This window comes from Otolemur garnettii, unplaced genomic scaffold (assembly GCF_000181295.1).
Source record: "Otolemur garnettii isolate 467f Iridium unplaced genomic scaffold, OtoGar3 scaffold00021, whole genome shotgun sequence".
In the NCBI taxonomy this organism is placed as follows: Eukaryota; Metazoa; Chordata; class Mammalia; order Primates; family Galagidae; genus Otolemur; species Otolemur garnettii.
The window spans coordinates 24,536,361-24,557,403 of NW_003852416.1; the positions used below are offsets into that span (position 1 = coordinate 24,536,361).

A 21,043-nucleotide genomic window follows, 5' to 3' on the forward strand; every position below is an offset into this window, starting at 1 on the left:
ATATGTGTGTAGTAGTATTTCATTATGGTTTTAATTTGCATTTCTCTTCTGACATGACATGATGATGCACATTTTTTCATGTGTTCCTTTGCCATCTGTGTACAATTTTTACTGAAGTGTTTGTTCAAATCCTTTGCCCATTTTTTAAATTGGGCTGTCTTCTTATTAAGTCATACTAATTGTTTATATATTCATAGTTGTCTACCTTCTGAATTTTTCCCAGTTACTGTCTATTCCCAGTTCATCACTGGCAATTTCCAGAAGACCAATAAAAGCAAATAGAGCAGTCACTTACCTCTGAACCTGCAACTTTACTGTGGTGCTTGTAAACCCTTGCTGTTGTCGAAGAGATTTTATCTGTTTCCAAGTCCGTAATATACTTTGTAGTAGGGAGAGGTCCTTATTCCTTTCTAAGTCATATAGCTGTTTCGTATTACTACAACAATAATGGTAGATCAAAAATATTTTGGTGGATTAGAACTGTAAGTAATTAAACATGGAATGGAAGAATGTATTGCATTAATTCTTCTGAACTCTCTCCCCACTTTTCTTCCATTTTATCCTCATCTTATTACCCTACCTTATTACTTTTTGTTATCCACTGAAATTCTGCTATTAGAAATTCATTCATTCTTTTATGAGTTAAATGTTTCTCAGTATTCAAAAGTGTCCTTGTAAAAGGCAAATGCTCCTGAGAAAGGAAATATCCTAGCGAGGATTCTTCAAGATTCTAAAGTACTAAAGAGAAGATAAATAGTGGAAGAAAAGAATAGTGAAAGAAAGAGAGTAGGAAGCCATAATGGGGATTTAGTTTAGATTCAGGATGGCAAAATATCTCAAGCAGCCTTGATAGGAAAGGATTGTGGCAGCCCCACATCACAGAGTTTGATCTAAGAAAATCATCTAAGAAAATACTAGGGAGAGTCTGACTTAGTTAAAGTTCATGAACAGAAAATATGCCTTTCAAAACTCAGTCTATATCACTTCCTTGGTGCAGTCTTCTTGAATCCCCCCCAACATAAAATGAAATTTTTTAATCATAGCCTTTATGCTTTTCCTTTTTAATGCATGCCACACTTGTTACAACTCATTCAATTTCTGTTTCCCAATATGATTTCAAGGTTCAGTATACAGTGAGATAACAATAGGCATATAAACTATAAATATTCTCAACATTTTTTGCAACCCTTTATCACCTCCCAATCCACTCTTATAGCTGAAGTGTGGAATAGGAATACTTAAAAGAATGTGGCCATTTTGAATAAGTGCTATTAAAAGTGTGAAGTAGTAGAAAGAAGAGCAATATCCTTGAAGCAAGACAATCCCAGTTGTAACTATGGTTGTCTCTGTTTAGAAAACTGCTTAAATATTCCAAGTCTTCATATGTTCAATTTTTCTTCAATCTCCTGACATCTACTTGAGCAAAGTTTCTCTAAAGTGAAAAGAAAGGGCCCATTGTTAATCACAAAAAGATTAAATATGTTATTTTCATTTATTTCCAGATTTGTAGTGTATTTATTATACTTCAGATAAAGAATTAAAACCACTGTTTCAATTACTACTTTGTGGGGTAGTAAGCATATTTTTAGGATATTAAAGTAATATACTATTTTAAAAGATGTTTATTCCATGTTTCATGACTTTGCAAATACATTGTATTAGCATAACAAATTATACAAATTGATTTCTGAATGTTAAACCATCCTTGCATTCCTGGAATGATTTTAACTTGGTTATAATGTATTATTTAATAAACTTATCTTTAGCACATTTGTATCTAATGTTCATGAATGAATTTGGGATGTAATATTTTTGTATTGTCAAGTTTTATTTTCAAGGGTATGACAACTATAAAATGAGCTGAGAACATAGCCTCTTTTCCACTCTTTGAGTTTGTGAAAAATAGAAGTTATCTTTAAGTCAGAGGTTCTTATACTTTGTTGTGCCTCCAATTCACCTGGAGGGCTTGTAAAACACAGATTACCAAGTCCACCTCAGAGTTTCTAATTCCCTAGGTCTATCGTAGACCTGCAAATCTGCACCTCTAACAAGTTTCCAGGTGAAGCTGATGCTGCTGTTCTGGGAGCACACTTTGAGAATTCAGTGCTTTAAAGATATTATAAAACTCTAGTTTAGTCATCTATGCCTGGACTTTTCTTTGCAGAAAGGTTTTTAATTACTGGTTTTATTACATTACTGGTTTCATTTCTTTAATAATTATTACACTACTTAGGTTATTTTTCCCTTCTTTCATTTTTAGATATATCCCATTAGTTGTATTTTTGTATAGATTTGTCCTTTCCTTATAAATGCTTATATTCTTTAGCATAAAGTATATAACATCTGTAGTTATGTCCCATTTTCCTTCCTGATATTGTATATATGTGCTATTTCCTTACTTTTTTCCCTTGATCATCCTTGCCAGAGCATACCTATTTTCTTTTCTTTTTTTTTTTTTTTTTTTGAGATGGAGCCTCAAGCTATCCCCCTGGGTAGAGTGCCATGGCATCACAGCTCATAGCAACCTCCAACTCCTGGGCTCAAGCGAGACTCCTGCCTCAGCCTCCCAAGTAGCTTGGACTACAGGCGCCCGCCACAACGCCTGGCCATTTTTTGGTTGCAACCATCATTGTTGTTTGGCGGGCCTTGGCTGGGGATTCGAACCCGCTACCTTAGGTGTATGTGGCTGGCGCCTTAGCCGCTTGAGCCACAGGCGCCAAGCCAGCATACCTATTTTCATCAAATGTCTGGGTTTATTAATTTTTCTCTATTTTATTAAGTTATATTCTTCTCTGTATTTCATTACTCCTATCATTTGTCCTAAGTTGTTAAGAAGGATGCTTAGCTCATTCACTTTCACTTTTCTTTTTCTCTAACATATATATTTAAGTCAACACATTTTCCTCTAAGAAATATTTACGTTATATCTCAGAAATCTTGGTACTAAATAATTTTTCACAATTCAAAATACTTTCTAATTATCAATATGACGTATTTTGACAAGTAGTATTCCTTAATTTCTAAGCATAAGATTGCCTAGTTATATATCATACATAACGTATAGTTTTTTGTATTGGGTTTAAGCTTTAAATGATTTAAATCCTTTGAATGTATTGAGACTTTTGGATTTAATGAACTAACATAAGGTCAACTTTTGTTCTATGTGTTCCTGAAGAGTTTGCAGCTGTTGGATGAAGTATTCTATACAAATATTAAGTCAAGTTTATTAATCGTGTTGCTTAAATCCATACCTTTATTGTGTTTTTCCTTTCTTTTTTTGGTCTGCTTGTTCCAACAATTACTGACAGGAATGTATTAAAGCTTCCCAATATGTTTGTGAATTTGCTATTTTCCCTTGCTTATCTGTCAATGTTTGTGTCATGTATTTTGAATCCATATTATTGTATGCATATAGGAATATATGTGAATTAAACCACATTATGATGTGACCATCTTTACCTATAGTAAAGCTTTTTGCCTTAAAGACTTAATCTTTTATTAGCACAGCAATGCTAGCTTCATTTGTTAGTGTTTGTGTGCTTTTTCCATTATTTTCCATTCCCTAACTTTCTATATATTTATGTGCCATGTCTCTTAAACAACCTATAACTTGATTTTGTTTTTTTCTTTCATTTTATTCTATTAATCTAGATAAAAATGAGAAATTTGACCCATTTAGATGCTTTTTTTAAATCTTTTTTTTTTTTTTTTTGGCAGTTTTTAGCCAGGGCTGGGTTTGAACCAGTCATCTCCAGCATATGGGGCCGGCACCGTACTCCTTTGAGCCACAGGTGCCATCCCTGTTTAGATGCTTTTAGGTTTAGCCCCACCATCTTCTTCTGTGCTGCCTACTTGTTTTGTCTGTTCTATGTTCCTTTTCCTTTCTCTCATTGCTTTCTTTTGGAATGGTTGAATATTTTTATTATACCATTTTACTCTTCTGTTGACATGAAAGTTATATCATTCTTTTCTTTTTTTGATAGTTATAGGTTAAAACCTGAATTCCTGACCTATTGAAAGTCTTTACCTTTACCTTCCTCCAGGTCACTGCAAGGATCTTTAATTACATTTGTCCTCCTTCATGGTACAAGTTTTATATTTTAACTCTCTCTATATTTTTAAAGCCCACAAGACATCATTACATCAATGTTGATTAAGAGCCACCCACATATTTGCGACTTTCTTTGTTCTCCATTCCTTCCTGATTCATTTCTGGACCACTTACCTTCTGTCTAAGAAGCATCCCTTAGAATTTCCTTCAGGAAAGGTCTATCTGAGGATAATTCTATTGATTTTTGTTAGTTTAGAAAAAAAAATTACTTTTATTTTGCCTTCATCTTTAATTGTATTTTTAGCAGGGGAGCTATTTCTAGAATGAGAGTTTTTTTCAGCCTATTGAAAATACATTTTCTGATTCCCAGTGTTGCTGTTAAGTGGCCATAGTTCTTTTGAACATAACCTGGCATTTTTTTCTCTGATTTTTAAAATTTCACTCTTTTTTATTGTGATAAAGCATAAAACATAACGTTGATCATTTTAACCATAAGTGTATAGTTGATCATTTTAACCAATAAGTGTATAGTTCAGTGACATTAAGTACATTCACATACTTTCTATCTCTATGACTATGACTCTACCAGGTGCCTCATATAAGTGTGAATTATAACATATTTGTCCTTTAATGACTAGATTATTTCACTTATGATATGCCTTCATCCATATGTCCTGTTACAACAGTGTATCTGAGGCTGGGTAATTTATAATAAACAAAAGTTGTTTTTCTCATGGTTCTGAAGGCTCAGAATTCCAAGATCAAAGCACCAGCATCTGGCAGAGACCTTCTTGCTGTGTCTTAGAGCAGTGAAAGGTGGAAGGGTGAAGAGAGAGTTCACTCCCAAAAGATATTTAATTAAGACATAAACCCATCCATGAGGGTAAACTCACCCCTTAAAACTATTACATAGGCAATTAAATTTCAACATGTGTTTTAGAGAGGACAAATACTTAAAACATAGTAGCATAATTTTCTCAAGATTCATCCATGTCAGATTTCCTTTGTAAGGCTAACAATCCATTGCATGAATATACCACATTTTGTTTATCCATTCATTCATCAATGGACACTTGAGTTGCTTCCACCTTTTGGCTATGCAAATAATGCTACTATAAACATGTGGGTCCAAATATGTTTGAAATCCTGCTTTCACTTCTTTGGGGTATATATATAGGAGTGGGATTGCTGGATTATATAGTATTCTAGTTTTATTTTTTTGAGGAACCACCATACTGTTTTGCATAGTGGCTACATCCTTTCACATTCTGACCAGCAATGCCTAAGAGTTACAATTTCTCTACTTTCTTGTCCATACATGTCCTGTTTTCTTGATAATAGCCATGCTAGTGGGTGTGAAGATGTACCTCATTGTGTCTCTGATTGCTTTTAAGGTACTCTTTTGTCTTTGCCCAGTTTCACATCATGTGTCTAAGTGTAAATTCAGGTTAATAGTGCTTGAATTAGTAGATTGATGTTTTCCATCAAATTTCCATCAATTTTAGGAATTTTCTAGCATTATCTCTTCCATCTTTGTGTTTCTCTGCACTTAAATTATCATTAGTTTATTTTGACCTATCTCATAAATTCTCTGTTAACGCAGGTTTAATCTGCTGTTAAGGCCATCCATTGAGTTCCTTATTTTGGTTATTGTATTTTTCATTCCTCGAGTTTTTAGTTTTCTCTTTCAAATGTCACCTTTTATAATTGTTTTTGCTAAAAGTTTTTAAAATTTAGCTTTATGTCTATAAACATAGTGTAGTGAGGATTAGAAAGATGAGAGAGAGATTAATTTCTGGCTTTTGTAGGACTCTTTACCGTGCCCCTTCCACCTTCCCATCCCCTTCACACATTTGCCAAAAGTGGACTCTTTCTCTTAGCTGCCTTCTATTTAAATGGGCTGGTATACCAAGACAGAGGAGATAGGATACCTATTTGAGGTTTTTAGATCTCTAACATCCTCTTTCATCTCTCACAAATCTGTTAGGCCTTTGGAGCTTTTAAGAGGAAAAACAATATATTTTTACCCATACTTATCTGTTTAACAGGATGGTAGGCCTCTGTTCCTGGAAGTGACAGTCCATGGAATTTTTGTTTGGTTCTTTAAAATGTAATTAATTAAATTTAATTTTTTGTTATTATGCTCTTTTTTCTTATATTGAATTTTTGAAGTCTTTTTTTGTCCAATATTAGTATAGCCACCCCTGCTTTCTTTTTGGTTGCTACTTGCATGGACTGTCTTTTTCTCATCCTTTCACTTTCAATCTATTTGTGTCTTTGGATCTAAAATGAGTCTTGTGTAGATACCATATAGCTGGATTGTGTCTTTTTATCTGTTCAATTTGTTTTGATTGGCAAGTTAAAGTGATTAACTGATAAAGAGGGAGGACTTCTGTCATTTCATTATTTGTTATTTTTATGCTTTATATATTTTTTGTGTCTCATTTCTTGCATTACTATTTTCTTTGGTGTTTAGTTGATTTAGGTGAAATGTTTAAATTTTTGTCTTTTTCCTTTCTTCTTCTTTTTTTTATTAAATCATAGCTGCGTACATTAATGCAATCATGGGGTACAATGTGCTGGTTTTACATACAATTTGAAATGTTTTCATCAAACTGGTCAACATAGCCTTCACAGCATTTTCTTAGTTATTGTGCTAAGACATTTATATTCTACACTTAGTAAATTTCACATGTACCCTTGTAAGATACACTGTAGGTGTGGTCCTACCAATTACTAGGTACTTTCTTTGTGGTTACCATGAAGATTACATTTAACATCCTAAAGTTGTAACACTTTAATTTGAATTTATACCAGCTTAAACTTCAAAAATATTTGAAAAACTGCTCTTTTTAGCTCTGACCCAGGCCTTTACAGTTGTTGATATCACAAAATTATCTCTTTATACACTGTGTGCCTCAAAACATAAACCAATAATTAAGTGCAGTAGTTCCCTAAATCATATAGAAAACAAAAGTCATCACAGACTGTTGTTACACTAATACCAACATTTATAATTGCACACATATTTACTTTACTGAGATCTTTATTTCTTCACATAACTCTGAGTTACCTTCCACTTATCCTCTCATTTCATCATGTATGACTACTTTGAGTACTTCTTTTAGGGCAGGTAGTGGTACAAAATCCTTCAGCTTCTGTTTATGTGGGAATGTCTTAATTTCTCCCTAAATTTTGAAGAACAGTTTTGCCAAATATAGGATCCTTGGTGGATAGGGTTTTTTTTTCTTTTAGCACTTTGAATATATCAATCCACTGGTTTCTGGCCTCCAAATTTTCTTATGAGAAATATAACAATCTTATTGAAGATCTCTTGTATGTGGTAATTTATTTCTCTCTTGCTGCTTTCAAGATTCTCTTTGCCTTTGTCTTTTGAAAAATTTGTTATAATGTGTCTTGGTGTGAGTCTCTTTCAGTTTACCTTACTTGGAGTTTGTTTGAAGTTCTTAGATGTTCATGTTCATGAATTTTCCCACTATTATTTCTTCAAATACTCTCTCAGTACCTTTCTCCTTATCTTTTTCTTCTGGGTCTCCTCCAAAGAGTATGCCAGTCTGCTTGATGGTGATCCACAGGTCTTTATCTAATTTATTTAATGTTTTTTCTTTCTGTTACTGATATTTGATAATTTCTATTTTCCTGCATTTGAGTTCATTGATTCTTCCTTTTATTTGCTGAAATCTGCATTTGAATACCTGCAGTAACTTTTTCATTTCAGTTACTATACTTCACAGCTCCATAATTTTTCTTTGGTTTCTTTTTGGATTGTCTATCTCTATACTGATATTTCCATTTTGTTCATATCTAGTTTTCTTGACTTATTCCACACCTTCCTTTCATTATTTAAGCATCTTTAAAATAGTTGCCTTAAAGTCCATCTAGTAAATTTGTCATCATGCCCTTTTTTGGTGCCAGTTTCTGTTAATTTATTCTTTTTTTTTTTTTTTTTGAATTGGCTATACTTTCCTGTTTCTTTGTTTGCCTTCTTTTTTTTGGTTGAAAATTGAACATTTGACCCTAACAATATAGTAACTCAGAAAATCAGATTATCCTCCTTTCCCAGGGTTTGCTGCTTTTAATTATTGTTCCACTTGTATTTTTAAGTCATTGTAAGAAGCCTCTGTGATGAGACTAAGTATAATGTTTTTTATAGGTCTTTTTGGAGCCTGTGCCTTTTCCTAGGTATATGTGGTTACTTTATAATTTTCCCTATTTATGCAGTTGCTTGTGAATGTCCTGTCTTTAATATCTGGCTCCACAAAGGGGAAAAAGAGAAAAATGAAATGGGGAGGGGAGACCAGCCTTTTAAATTCCATGGAAGTCACTATAGCTAGGTAGGAGGAAACTTGTTACTAAGGAGTATGGTATAAAAACAATGACACCCCTGTCTCTTTGCATCTCTTATGATCAGTAGTGATTAGTACACAGATCCCAAATATTTGGAGGAATAAGTCCTTTTTGTCATCTTGTCTCCTGCAAACTGTGTGTAGGTTGCTCTAGAACACATACACAGCTGCCTGCCACAGGACTGAGAGGTGGAGGATAGGTAGATGCTATTATGCTGAGGACTGAAATTGCCCCATATTAACCTCAAAATGCCATCCAAGTCTTCTCCTACATGTTGCAAGCCTTCAATAGACTCTGGAGTTGCAAAGTATAGTTGGCCCTCCATATCTACTAGCTCTGTGTTTGCAGATTCAACCAACTGCAGACTGAAAATATTCAAAAATAAAAAATACAATAAAAAATTATGCAAAAAAAAAACAATATAGCAACTATTTACATAGCATGTATACTGTATTAGGTTATAAATAATCTAGAGATGATTTAAGGCATGCAGGAGGATATGTATTGGTTATATGCAAATACTAAGCCATTTCATATAAAGAATTTGAGCATCCATGAATTTTGGTATCTGCAGGGGGTATCTAAGCTACCATTCTGCTAGAAAAAAGGCTATTTCCCTTCATTCACTCATCCAGTAAAGATTTATTCAGTGCTTACTATATGCCAGGCATGGTACTATCAAGAGGAAATAAAGAGATAAAAAGACTTGTTGAGTTCAAGAAGCTTATAGACAAATTAATCATTGCAAGAAAATGTGACAGGTGTTATGATAAAAGTCCACACAAGCTAATGTTCAGGTGTAAATAAGAGAATGGTAGGCAACAGCAGGGAAAGACTTCATAAAATATATGATACTCAAATCAATAAATATGTGATATATATTTTGTACCAGGAATTGTCTTAGGTATTGGTAACTAATATCCCAGCAGAGAAGAGAGAACAAGTAATTACAAATGTGATGAGCATCACAAAAGAAGAAATATAATGTGCTATATGAGTATCTAAAGAAAGAGAATTTAATGTAATCTAATAAGCAAATTAAATCATCCCCAAGAGAGTGACATGAAATTGAAAAAAACTGTATATTGACTAAGTATTAAGCAGAAAAGGATGAAAGGACATTTGAGAAGCAAGAGGAATTAAAAGAAAAATATAAAGTATTAGCATAGCCCACTTAGGGTACTCAACTATAAAGTTCCAAGGCAGACAGCCCCTAACATGAGGCTGGAGAGGTAAGCACGAGTCAGATGACATAGGGTTTTATAGATCATGCTAAAGATACAGTAATAGGGAGCCATTAAAATGTTTCATTTACTTATAAAAATCACTCTGGCTTCAGTATGGAGCATGGTTTAAAGAGAGGCATTTTAGAGACTATTTGAGTAGTCAAGCTATAAGTGAGGCACGTGAAACAGGCAGAATCAGTCGGAATAGAGATGAAGACAAAATAGAAAGAGTTTTTAAAAATTAAAAAATATAAGAACCTATTTATGAGTAGTGTGAGAGATGAGAGGAGGGGCAAGAGAGGGTCACATATGACTTACAGATTCTATTCCTGGGAACTAGGTGACTGTAGGTAAGCATGTAGTAGATACACATTAAAGGTTAAGTACATAATTATCATCATTGATTATATTTTGTGCACACATCTTTTCTAATAGAAACATTGTTTTCAAATATCCAGACACTGCCCTTTGCAGCATTTCGATACCACCCCCAAAACTTTCATGAATGGAAATCTATTACATTGCTTCTTTTCTGTTTTAATAAAAGTGACTACTCTTCAGTGATTCCCCCTACCCTGCCCACCTCACACACACACGTAGTAGCGGACCCTCATCCACCAATATTGGGCCCCCATGTAAAGCCTACTTTTTACTTTTTTTCTTGAATCAAAGTTTACTTGTTCTGTGTTCTTTATGCTAATGTCTGTTCTTTGTCTTCAATTTTAGCAAACATTACAAATAATACTAATTATTGCTATATAAATGCAGATGACCTCTATTCATTCATTCAGTTAATATTTATTAAGTACACACCATGTGTCAGACCTTGTGTAAGGCATATATCAACCTTCTCAAGTAACACTGTCGGCATTTAAATAACCTTCCTAGGTTATTCTAGGAAGCCAATGATTTAAATCAATTTTTGGCTCTAATGGCTAAGAATCTGTAGCATCATGTCAGATCAATGGGCAGAGTCGGGGAATTTCTGTACCCAGCATATCATTCTTATATACAGGCAACTGTTATATTTTTGTGTATAGCTCATCTTCCACCTATTAAGTATCTTCCAGTCAGCTTTCCAACTTTTGGAGATTCCTTGACACACGAATATATTTTGTCTTGGAATTATTTTTCCAGTTATTTCTTACTTTCACCACTTCTTCCCAACTAGTCTATAATAGCCATTGGTTCCCAATGTGTAGACCATGTTTTTTTTTTTTTTTTTAACAGGGGTCTGTAAATCCATATGTTCATACAGTATGGCTTTAAACTGAATTAGTAATATATCTTGCTCATATGCAAATGTGTAGTAATTCTCAACTACATATAAACACTTGAGATTAATAATCTGAGTCAATTTAAAAATATTAGTGAACTCAGTTTTTCATTAACATTTTTTAAATCAATAGGTACAAAAACTACAACTACTTTTGCATGTCACTTCTGCAAAATATTTTTACACAAACATGGATCTTAAGGAAAGATTGGAATCATTTCAACAGACTCCTAAAAAGTATGGATGTTGTACTTTTCTTTATCTTCCTTAGCAAGAGCAGTAATTTGCCTAAAGAAATTACTAAATAAGTACTTGACAAATACATTAACGGCTCAAAACCTACCTTATCTGCCAATTATACTCTTGTAGAGATTTTCTGGTCAGCTGGTATGCATTTGAATTTTCATTTGCTAATTTGGTAGCATCTGTCAATGCTTTCAGCTACAACAAAGAAAAGAGTTTTGTGGTATATTTTATCCACCTGTTACCATTACTCTAATTCACCTGTAGGTCTAGGCGTGTACAGCAGCAGAACAAATGTATAATAAAATGTATTTCATATAAGCAACTTAGGGAAGAACTGAGAAAAGCTTCACTCTCTAGGCAATAAATGTCATAACTTGAACATACTAGATAAGCACTTCATCAACTGATATAAAGAAGTGCTATTAGATCAAAATGGCAGATTAGCACAGGTATCTATTTTATCTTCCACCTAAATATGGTAATGAAAACAGGGCAAGACTGGACTAATATGTCATAAGCATATAAGCTCCATGAGTGGACGTAACTAACCAAGTCTATTTGCTGAAGATGAAGAGGAGAGAAAAAGCTAGATTGCTAATATTGTTGAGCCACCAAATTAACTATTGCTAGAGTTCCCCTAATTTTGGCAGTATGAAGTAATACTTTTTCCTTATTGTTTAAAGTACTTGAGGTGGAGTTTTCTGTGAATTACAACCAAAAGTATGATAACTGATACCTATGAAATACAAAAGGTCTTAGGGAACTTAGGAAGCAAACGATAAAACCAAAAGAGAAATGGCTGCCATATTTGATCTTCTACAAATTAAAAAATGCTTGCCAAAAGATAGAATAAATTAAGTTAAAAAGCAAGTAACTTAAGATGACAAAATATATAATGCACTTAAAAGACACATATCTTTTATGGACTTATATCCAGAATTTGCATATTTTAAAATGCTCATGGATTAAACACAAACAAAGCAAGAGGGGCAGCACCTGTGGCTCAGTGAGTAGGGTGCCGGCCCCATATACTGAAGGTGGCAGGTTCAAAACCGGCCCCAGCCAAACTACAACAAAAACACAGCCAGGTATTGTGGCAGGTGCCTATAATCCCAGCTACTTGGGAGGCTGAGGCAAGAGAATCTCCTAAGCCCAAGAGCTGGAGGTTGCTGTGAGCTGTGACGCAACAGCACTCTACCAAGGGCGACAAAGTGAGACTCTGTCTCTGAGAAAAAAAAGGGAAAATATCAAATATTGGTAAGGATTCTTGAAACAATGTTTTTTGGAAAGGTTATTTCTAACTTTCTAATAAAATTTAAACTGCATGTACCCTTAACCCTTGACCAAGCAACTTTACCTCTAGGGATTTAGCCTATAGAAGTATTCATGGGTGTGCTCAAATATATATGTACAGGATGATAATTATTTCATTATTTGTAATCAGAAAAAATGAAAATAACCTATGTGTCATGAATGGGGAGTTATTAAATATATTAAAATAAAATTATATTTATGGTCCTATATATAGTGACATGAAGAAGTTCCAAAATATGGTATTAATGTTAAAACACCAAGTTGTCAAATAATACATAGGGTAAAATCCAATTTATGTTAAAAATAATCCTGGCATATACATATAAAGAAATAGAGGGAAAACAAAACTTTAAAGTTGTACTGCAGACCATGAGGTGAAGAAAGAAGTAGTCCTTTCATGTTTTGCCATTTCTATAGTGAATCCTCTCCAATGAGAACCTATTCCTGTATTACTTGTATAATTCGAAAACTAAAAGCTGAAAGGAAAAACGGTAAAAATCTGCACAGCCGTTCATCATTTCAACTCTCTCATATTATCTGTAACATTCCTGTTTGTTCTTTAAGTGGGGTTCATACTCATATAAAGAAGCATATTCCAGTTTAAGAACTCTTTGGATGCCAGTGAGCATTCCACTATTCTTAACTGATTTTAACAAGCAGAGGAATACATTTCATACCAAGGGACTGAACAGATACATATATTATCCATATTAAACAAATCAGTCTTTAGTAGGTGGCCACAGACGTGCTCTGCTATACCTGGCCTTTTCTCCTCCTCCCACTGCTCTTCTCCACCTTCAGAAGAGAAAGACGTGCACACAGCCTGCCACATTTCCTTTTTCACAATTTGAGAATAAACTGAAGAAAAGTGAAAATCAACTAAGAAATTACCTTTGGCTTCTAAGAATCGGTAAAACTCAAACATGTTACAAATAATGATCCCCAAAGGCTTTTATTTTATGCAGAGAGTTAGGAGTGCTACATGAAAAATAAACCTATAGTCTATATACTAATATTAATCTAATAAAATAAAATTTATATTGCTAAATCAGACTTTAAAGATTACATGATATTCTTGGGAAAAGTTCCATAAAGTAGAAATCTATAAATCCAATCATTTTTAATGACCTGCATCTTAATGTCAGAGTTGATTCCTCCATTCATTAAAAAATAGCCCTACCATACTAAAAGTTAAAATACTCATTATATGTTTTAAGAAATATTCTAATGTTATTTACATATGATGTTTATCTATTAAGTTCTCCCACACAACTATTACATGAAAATTTAATCAAACTGATTAAGTTCTGCAGATTTTGCACTTGTATTTTTAAAAGCTGGTATTTATTAAGGTACAGTTCATGTCCAGCTTATTAAAATGTCTTGGTGACTCCATAAGGATTGAATATTTAATTGAATATTAGGTATTAATTGCTACATATTTAATTTCTAATGTATTCATAGTCAAGACCTATCAGGATACTGTTCCCAAGACAACACTAGTTAACTATGTATCAGAAACCCAGCAAAGAATTCAAATGAGAGGTACAAGTCTGTAAAAATAATCAGTGAGTATTCCTTTGATTTCTCTTCAGACATTATGTACCATTCATAATGTTATTAGATGACTATCTGGATTAATCATCCTCAGACCAAAACCACTGACATAAGATTCAAGATTTCTAACATTTTTAACAAAATACTTTATTATAAGACTTAAAATAGGCACATGACTCTTTAAAAAAGTAATCATTTCAAATACTCTTCTTGAGCTATGGGACCAAAAATACCACTGATTAGTAAACCATTTCTATGTGGTATATATCCTACAGGATATGTTTGAGGTTACAGCCCCAGACAGTCAACTCCTGTAGTTTCGTCAAACCATTGCTCTAATTAGTTAAATATTTAGAGTGCTAAGGGAAAATATTCTGATAAGTTGCTCTTTATGAAGAATCTTTTCTCTTTCAACATTAAATATTGAGTTCTATTCAATGGCAGGTTATTGTGAGTTAAAATTTTCAAGTTAAAATTAAATTTTTTTTAAATTTAAGAATGTTCAGCACTATAAATATAATGAAAGCTATTCTCACCTTCTCATAAAGTAGCTGAGGTAAATTCTGTTGCTGCCTGTCCTGAAAACATTCATAAAGATGGAGCAGCCTAGCACATAACACTTGTTCTTGGTTGAAGAGATGATGATGGCTGAATTGCAAACCCACAATATTGAGATCTAATTGGTACATTTCCCTTTGACTTCCAATTTTCTTCCTAAAAGAGCTTCCTACGTCATATTTTACTGCCTTTTAAAGAAAAGCATGTAAACTTTGTTAATTTGATTCTACTTCTTTTGAAATTGTAAGTAACTTTTTCTACAAAAGGAATACATTAATTATAGGAAAATCAAGAGATATAAAAAACAAAAAACAATAATGTGATCCTTCTTCCTTGAAATTGATTATGGCTCTTAATTTCAAAAAATATATTTATATCACAGCATTTTAAGTATCTTGCTATAAACTGTCATCTACCTCATGACTGTGTACTGGTGGAGGTTGGACTTTAAAGTTAAAAGACCAAAACTAATTTCCCATAGGAACACTGTGACAAATGATGTTCAGAACTGTTGGGTCAATAGTTCAGCTACATGATGTTGTAATGGTGGGCCAGAGCTAAATGGTAACTACTCCCTATTTTAGAGGTTTTCAAGAAGCAGGAGAACAGCTTGGTGACCCACTGGAAAATTCCATTGAGAATTCTTGGCTTCCCTGAGGAAATGCTATGTTAAAAGGAGAACTTTTTTCTTCCACAAGTGGGGAAACTGAGGCCTCAATCCCATATGTGGCCCTCCAGATGCACAAGTGCAGTCCTCTTAACTGACTCCAAACTTCACAGAATAAATCTCTGTATTGTAAGAATATGTTCTGCAATATTTAGATTCAGTCAAAATGCCACACTCAAGGATCCAGAAGGTCACCTATGCCCCCTAAACTAGTAGCCTGTAGCCTTTAGATTATATGCAAAATGGTTCATCTATGTATTAGTCCACTATTTGGAATATAAGCACACATACATTTGACTGATTTTTACTGATGTAATTTGAGAGGCTGGTGGGTTACTTAAGATGTGCAGCCTAATTCATGAATGCCTAGCAACTACTGATAAGAGCCATGACTGTATCCACCCAAAAAGGAGAGCACTGAATCCTCTTTCTGGTCAGTCAGGTGTTAATAGGACTTGGCTCCAGTCTGTGCTATTGCCATTACACTTGCAGTTACACTAAAAAAAAATGCTGTCCTACTCCTAAGGTGGTATGGCAGACCCAATGCTCAAGGACTATAAAGATGTATAGTGCCTGAGTCTCTGCCTATGCTAGAAACCTTTCCTTCTCCAAACTGGGTTTTAGGCAGACAGAAGAACAACTTGTTTTTGTTTAATGTATATCTAGTAAGTCTGTTCTCTATGTAAGAGCAGCTGAGAGGGAAAATCTGCTCTTGACTCCACCTAGGAGATGTGGTCAATGATCTGTTGTTAAGTTGGCTGTTAACCAGGAGAAAACTCCAACAGGAGAAAAAAGTTTCGGTTGTAAACAACTTTCATAAATGAACTTTAGAAAATTAAAGTTCTGGCTCAGAGCCTGTGGCTCAAGTGGCTAAGGCACCAGCCACATACACCTAAGGTGGCGGGTTCGAATCCAGCCTGGGCCCACCAAAGCAACAATGACGGCTGCAACCAAAAAATAGCTGGGCATTGTGGCGGGCGCCTGTGGTCCCAGCTACTTGCAAGGCTGAGGCAGGAGACTGGCTTGAGCCCAGGAGTTGGAGGTTGCTGTGAGTTGTGATGCCACAGCTCTCTACCCAGGGTGACAGCTTGACGCTCTGTCTCAAAAAGAAAGAAAGAAAGAAAAGAAAGAAAAGAAAGAAAAGAAAGAAAGAAAGAAAATTAAAGTTCCAAGTCAGAAATGCCTATCTTGTTATGCAGACTCAGCACTGGCTGAATAGCTGTGTCACTTACTTGCTTTGGATTTCAATCAGAGTGACACAAGCCTCTGTCCTTGTCCTGCCCTATTCAGTCCCCACTGACTGTGGTGTTCAGAAGCTAAGAGAAGGTAACTAAGATGGTGGAATATCTAACAATAATCAAAGGAAGAGTTTAAACTGGAGGGCAAAACCAAATATCTGAAGGGCTGCCATACAGGTAAAGCACATTATGAATTCTCTAAGGCCAAACAAAGTCAAGTAAATAGAAATGATTAGGAAGAAGATTTATGAAAAAACAATAAACCATTAGAACTATGCAACACTGGAACAAATTACCTTGGGAGATAGAATAAGCTCTCTGACAAGGGCTGGTTATAAACAGCCTTGACTAAAGGAGTAAGTTGGCTTCTGGAACCAGATTAAATCTTTTACACCAAAAGCACAAATATGTGGGCAACAATGAATCAAATCATTGATAGAAGCACTTTGCTAAAAGAGAGAGCAGAGTGAAGGGCACAAATGGTCAGATGGTCGACAAAATTAATCAGCTACTAGGTCCTGGGGCAGGAGAGGTACAACAAGCTGCTAAAGTGCCTGGCAGAGGCAGCAGCAAACATGGGATTCTGGTACTAAGCTATCATATCTGTTTTGTTTAACTATTATATCTATTTTATTCTGGTGAGAATCCCCACATTAGCCTTACCTTTAAGGCTGGCTGGAAAAAGTAAAAAATGTGAAGAAGACAAAAGAGAAAATCACTTGAATGACACAAAATCCAGAGCATCATCCATTTAGGATATTACCATTGTAATCCACTATAATAGAATACCTGAGGCTGGGTAATTTACAAAGAATAGAAGTTTATTTCTCACAGTTCTAGAGGCTAGAAGGTCCAAGATTAAGGGGCCAGCCAATTCATTTCCTTGTAATGCTCTCATCCTGGCTTGTAGATAGCCTCCTCCTCTCTGTGTTCTCACACAGTGGACAGCAAGCAAGCTCTGGTGTCTCCTTTTCCTATAAGGGCACTAGGTCTATTGTATTTGGGCCTTGGACTTCATTTAAGTTTTATCACATCTTCATAAGTGCTTTCTCCCAACCTAGCCACATTGGGGGTTAGAGCTTCAACATATAAATTTTAGGGGTCACATTTCAGTCCATAACAGAAGGTATAAGAATTAAGAAGAACAAATTTGCATTTTAATAGACAATATGGTTATATTTGAATATAATCCAAAAAGTAATATAGATGAACTATTGACATTGATAAATGAATTTAGGAAAGTTGGTGTATAGAAGGTCAACATACAAAAATCAAATGTATTTCTATATGCCAGCAATAACAGAAAATGAAGTTTAAAAATAACAGCAACTAACATTAAAAAACATTACTCCCAGGGAGGGTTAATGGTGGGACCACACCTACGGAGCAAATTGCAAGGGTATAAGTCAAATCTATCAAGTATAGACACAAATGTCTTAACACTGTGATTATAAGTAAATGAAATGAAAGCTATATTAATTAATATGATGTAAGCACTCCAATTTGTACAAATAATCAACACACTGAATCCCACAAAGGTATAAATGTATTCATGATCTATGTATATATAACTTAATAAAAAGAAAAAACATTACTCCCTAATAAAAACCACTATCAAGAAGAAATTTTGGGGGTGGCACCTGTGGCTCAGTGGGTAGGGTGCTGGCCCCATATACCAAGGGTGGTGGGTTCAAACCCAGCCCAGGGCCAAACTGCAACAAAAAAATAGCCAGGCATTCTGGTGGGCGCCTACAGTCCCAGCTACTTGGGAGGCTGAGGCAAGAGAATCGCTTAAGCCCAGGAGTTGGAGGTTGCTGTGAGCTGTGCTGTCACAGCACTCTACCGAGGGTGATAAAGACACTGTCTCTAAAATTAAAAAAAAAATAAAAAAAGAAATTTTTGAAAAAAGTAAATGCAAATAAATCAAAAGATGCCTTAAATTACATTATCATTCAAAATACCAGCAATTTGACAAGCTGATTCTAAGATTTAGACGCAGTTGACAGGGCAAGAACAGCCAAAGCAACCTTGAAGAAGCAAAAAATTAGAGGACTTTCATGATCAGATATCAAGACTTATCATAAAGTGAGAGACTGCCAGACGCAGGAAAAAGCAAACACATTCCCATTCTTGGGCACCTCCTGACTCTCCTGGGTTCCATTAGGGCAGAGTAGTTGCTAGTTCTCTGCCAACCCATGACTAAGCCCTAAGGCTGCAGTAAAAAGAATTCCAGGGGAAAACTCAGGAGTAAAAATGGAGAAAGTGAGACTTCAGACTGAAATTATTAGAAATTCTCAAGAAGTAAAGAAGAAAAAAGAAACCAAGAAACCAGAAAAACCATTCCAGGGGTGTCCCAATCTGTGGTCTACAGGCCACACACAGCTCTGAGGACTGTTTTGCTTATCTGTGGTGCAGATATCTTAAAAAGTATGCACACACACTTTTTTTTCCATCAGCTTTCATTAGTGTTTGTATGTTTAACACGTGGCCCAAGATAATTCTTAATCTTCCAATGTGTGGCAGAAAAAGAAGAAAAGTTGGACACCTCTGCATTAGACCAATTAATTAAACCTTGGAGTGATCAGGAGATCCAGGTTTCCCTACAAGAATGAGAATTTATTGAATTTGAAGAGTTGAGGAAAAAGAATCATGTTCTAGAGCAACTGCCTGGCATCTCAAGAAGAGGGGCATAAAGAAGAGCAGGCAAGAATGTTTCCAGATTTGTAGGATTCATATTGGACTACTCACAAGGTCAACCAGAGGTCAAGGAGCCAACCTTGTCTTGGTCCTTATGGAGAGGCCCTATGCAGGATTCTGGGATACAGATGGAAGGACGTCTTTTCAGGTCTTCCCTGTAATGATGTGGTCATCCTTCCAACTCCTGACTACCAGCCACAGACCTGGGCCATTGATGTTCACTTTGAGAAGCTGCTGTTGGCTCCCCCATGCATATTCTACATGGAGGATCCTCAGGTACCCAGATAAGAGCCCTAGAACATAAACCCTCTTTAGGCAGTTCCATGTCGTTTCTTTCCTTTCTTCTGACATCTCTCAGCCCAGAAACAGTGGTTGACTTCTGACTCTGACTCAGACCCTGAATGAACTCAGAGACAATTAGAACCTGGATCCCTATTCAGTCTGAAAACAAGGGAATAGCATGATCTATACAATGGTGCATGACTCCTTTCACTCCCAGATCAATGTAATGAGAATAAAATGTGAAATAAACAAGTGACCATAACCTCAAAAAAGCACAAAACCTTATTATTGACCTACAGCTGGGCATTGGGCTGGTCACCTGTAGTCCCAGCTATGTAGGAGGCTGAGTTAAGAAGATTGCTTGAGCCCAAGATATGATTTGTGATATGTTTTCAATTACATACAAGTAGACCAATGAAACAGAACAGGAAGTCCAGAAAAAGATCGACATGTATATGGCCAACATATTAATGTCAAAGATGATAATCGATTATAAGAAAGGGATTACTGATTTTTCCAATAAATGGTACTAAGTCAACTTGAATATTCATGTGGATAAAGTAAAATATGACCTTCTACCTAATACTAAACATGAAAAATATTTTCCAGATGGGTGGTAACTCTAAATAAGAAAAGCATAACAACAAATATTTTAGGGAAAAAAACCCAGCAAAATATTTCTGGACTTGAAGAATGCAAAGATTTTTTAATCAGAAACTGCTAACCATAAATTTAAAAAATGATAAATTATGCTACATTAAAAGTAAAAATGTATCCTCAAAAGGCATCATTATGAGGGCAAGGAGATTAGCCATAGAGTAGAAAATCATATATATTCATCCAAGATAGTGCTCCTAACTAGAAATCAACATGTCAATAGGAAGCAGACAACCTATTAAGAAAAAACATATAAAAGTCTTAATCAAGCTTTCAAATAGAAGCTGCTCAAATGGCCAGTAAACATAGGAAGGTGTTTGATTTCATTAGTCTACAGTAAGCAGATTTAAACCTCATGAAGTATTACCTATGTAAACCAAAATTACTATAATTTAAAAGCCAGACAATATCAAGTGTTGGCAATAATATAAAGCAGCTAGAACTCTCATACACTTCTAGTTAATGCATAATTTGGTACAAGTGCTTTGGAAAACTGTTTAGCACTACAAAATAAAACTAAACAGAACTGTAACCTGGCATTTTTAGTCTGAGATACATACTCAACAGAAAATTCATACATATAGTTGTCAGAAGATGTGAAAAAATTTTATAACGGTGTTATTAATAATAGCAACTAGATCCAACTTATATCCTTCAATAGAAGGGTAGATGGATAAATAAATACATAATTTTTTCAAACAATGGAGATATATACAGCAACAAAAATGAGCAAACTACTGCTGCACATAACAATGTAGAGTACCTATTTTATGATTCCATTTATATAAAATAGATAAAATAGACAAGCATAGCCTTGGCACCTATAGCACAGCGGTTACAGCGCCAGCCACATACATCGGGGCTGGTGCGTTGGAACCCAGCCCAGGCCAGCTAAACAACAATGAC

General features: G+C 34.9%; 1 protein-coding gene across 1 annotated transcript in view; it reads right to left on the reverse strand.

Moving 5' to 3' along the window:
* Window positions 1–21,043, reverse strand: part of CC2D2B (coiled-coil and C2 domain containing 2B) — a 109,246-nt gene that overhangs the window by 72,763 nt on the left and 15,440 nt on the right. The window contains exons 10-12 of the mRNA XM_023511778.1: window positions 14,575–14,784; window positions 11,265–11,362; window positions 296–436 (exon numbers count right to left, since the gene is read on the reverse strand). Coding sequence (XP_023367546.1) covers window positions 296–436; window positions 11,265–11,362; window positions 14,575–14,784 — 449 coding nt within the window. The remainder of the gene's footprint in view (window positions 1–295; window positions 437–11,264; window positions 11,363–14,574; window positions 14,785–21,043) is intronic.